A 2,663-nucleotide genomic window follows, 5' to 3' on the forward strand; every position below is an offset into this window, starting at 1 on the left:
TATTCTGTTGAGGGCTTTTACAACAATCTGTGTCTTTCTATTGTTTGCTTCAGACTTTTAAGACGCGCCCACGTTCAGACGGTCGGCTATGATTGGCTGGTTTAGATTTAATTTGCGCCCTCGCTCTCTGAGAGTCTATTCTGATTGGGCGACGACGACTGCTGTGTATGACGTCATCGCGTGGAATGCCCATTCATCGGTGCAGTTGGGCGTTGGACTCCGCATCTCATTAGTAACCAGGGAAATTTCTCCATTTTCTGTGCTGCCTACATTGTCACGGGCACAAATTTGGGAATAAAAAAAAATACTTGCACTTTCCAGGTTTTTTTCCCCCCTACACTTTGCTTATCCGAGACTGGATTTGCTCGCTACTTTTAGTGCGCTCAGGTGTTTTTTTTCTCTAAGGAAGAAGTTTGTTGCTCTTTGTTCTGTATTGGGGTCTGTGGAGCTCTTTGTTGGAGTGAAAGCATGGGAGCGCAATTCTCCAAGACAGCTGGCAAAGGAGAAACGGCTGCAGAAACACCTGGAGAGGCTGCAGCTTCACCCTCCAAAGCTAACGGACAGGTAAACCCGGCCATTTAATGAGAGAAGTAATATATGTTTGGTGTTTGTTATACGAATACTCACGCGGAGTTCTGCTGGAGCCCAGCATCCAACAACCACACAAATTAAAACTATTTTTTTTGCAGCCCAGAGGCTTTGTCAGTTTTCACGGCGAGTATTGAATTGACTGTAAAATAGGTTTAATTTCGCTCAAATGTTTATAGCTTACAACTTTAGATTTGAAAACCAATTTTGGCGTCGCTTTTCCGGAGAAGCCTTTGTTTAGAATTGAGGAGCGTTGGATTATTTTTTTTTTTGGGGGGAGAATTGAAGATTCGAATTAAAGATGATTTATTTAAACAAACTAGGAGATGTGGAGAATAATTTAGTTTGTATGAGCATTTATGTGTTTGCCGTCTTGAAAATGCTCTTTCAGGGGGAAGCGGGGTTGATTGTTGGAGTAACAATGGCTCGCCACGCCTTTAGTCATAGATGCTCGATAGACGCTTCAGTGTCGTTGTGGAACTCTTCCACTGGTAGAAACCACATACGAGCAATTAAAACGGTTGTAATGGCCATTTATACAGTCTGTGTTTTGTACAGGTTTGTTGTGGCGTGCGTGATGAGGTTCAATAATTACATGCTAATCAGTTGGGATCTGCTTTTTTTTTTTTGGCGCGTCGGTTCTTTCGAAGCGTTGATGGACAACGGCGCCCACTGGTGGTTGTGGCAGTGTAATGCGCCTCGGGCATCGAGGCTTCGCATATGAATTATTATTATTTTTTACCCGTAATGGTCTTTGATCATCATGTCATGTGGAGAAAATGGAAGCAATCCACTATCAGTGCATAGAATTGTTTTTGTATGTGCAGCTTGCTCTGTGTCCTGACTTGGTGGTGCTCATGTTAAGCCAGGCTTAATAATGATTGTCTGATGATCTGTGTCTTGCTTTAGGAAAATGGCCATGTGAAGGTGAATGGTGATGCATCTCCAGCGGCTGCTGAGGAGAAGGAAGAGGTTCAGGCTAACGGCAGTGCGGCAGCTGAGGAGGGAGAGAAGGCTGAGGCAGCTCTGGCTGAAAAGGAGGCTGTGGAGGGAGATCAAGTAAACACAGAAGTGAGTGCACCCACTGAAGAGGAGGCCACAAAAGCAGAGAAAGGCGCAACTCCATCCACAAGCAATGAGACGCCCAAGAAGAAGAAGAAGCGCTTCTCTTTTAAGAAGTCCTTCAAGTTAAGTGGCTTCTCTCTTAAGAAAACCAAGAAGGAGACGGGGGATGGAGATGGCGGCGAGGAGGCCAAAACTGAGGCAGATGAAGCTGTTGAAGGAGGTGCATCAGAAGAGAAGGCAGAATCCAAACCAGTAGAGGAGCCCAAGGCTGCCAGTCCTGCCCCTGCTGAGTCCAAAGAGGAGGAGAAACCCGCAGAGCCAGCAGCGGTGACAGAGCCTACTCCTTCTAAGAATGAAGCACCTGTAGCAGAGGAATCCGGTCCCGCTGTTCAAGAAGCAGAATCCAGTCCAGAGGTCCACGCAGAATCTGCCACAGAGTAACATGCACAGTCCTGATCAAAAGATAAAGAGGGTGGGGGTGGGGGGACAAAAAAAAAAAAAGATAATCAAGGCATATTTCCCTGTTGTACAGTGGAGTGGTCCAAGGCGTTGGAGAACTTTGTTTGCAACAAGGAATATTTTAAAGCTTTTTAGTCTTTACTTTTTTATATTTCCCCCTCTCCCCAAATCTCACTCTACCCTTGTGGCTATTCTTGGAGCTGTGAAAATGGGTGGCTAAATTGAATAATACAGAAAATGTCAAATTTGTCTCACATATTTTTTTTGCGTCAGTATTAACCTTTTCATTTGTTTTTGTTTTGAGTTTTGCATTTTTATAGACATGCCTGTGAAATAAAGGCAGCTGGTTCAGGGGTCAAAGCGGGGTTCAGGGAATAGGAATGAGAGTTTTTAAATTTTGGCACCTTGATGACTCCGCATTATACCACGGACTACCATGTAGTAGTACAAAAACAGAATGACCAACAATTAATCCACTACAGTTTACAACACTAAAGTGATTTTTTTTTCTCTAATAACAAGCCAGTTTAATTTGCAATGCCAAGTTTAAA

The 2,663-nt window shown here is 44.0% G+C and overlaps 1 protein-coding gene across 1 annotated transcript; it reads left to right on the plus strand.

Moving 5' to 3' along the window:
- Positions 1 to 322: 322 nt before the first annotated feature.
- LOC107570520 (myristoylated alanine-rich C-kinase substrate-like) lies at positions 323 to 2,154 on the plus strand. The gene is made up of 2 exons (XM_016256751.1): positions 323 to 564; positions 1,498 to 2,154. Exons 1-2 carry the CDS (start codon positions 469 to 471, stop codon positions 2,092 to 2,094), a joined length of 693 nt encoding a protein of 230 aa, XP_016112237.1. The 5' UTR covers positions 323 to 468; the 3' UTR covers positions 2,095 to 2,154.
- The last annotated feature ends 509 nt before the right edge of the window (positions 2,155 to 2,663 follow it).

The sequence above is a fragment of the Sinocyclocheilus grahami genome, unplaced genomic scaffold (genome assembly GCF_001515645.1).
Source record: "Sinocyclocheilus grahami isolate Dianchi unplaced genomic scaffold, SAMN03320097.WGS_v1.1 scaffold1469.1, whole genome shotgun sequence".
NCBI lineage: Eukaryota > Metazoa > Chordata > Actinopteri > Cypriniformes > Cyprinidae > Sinocyclocheilus > Sinocyclocheilus grahami.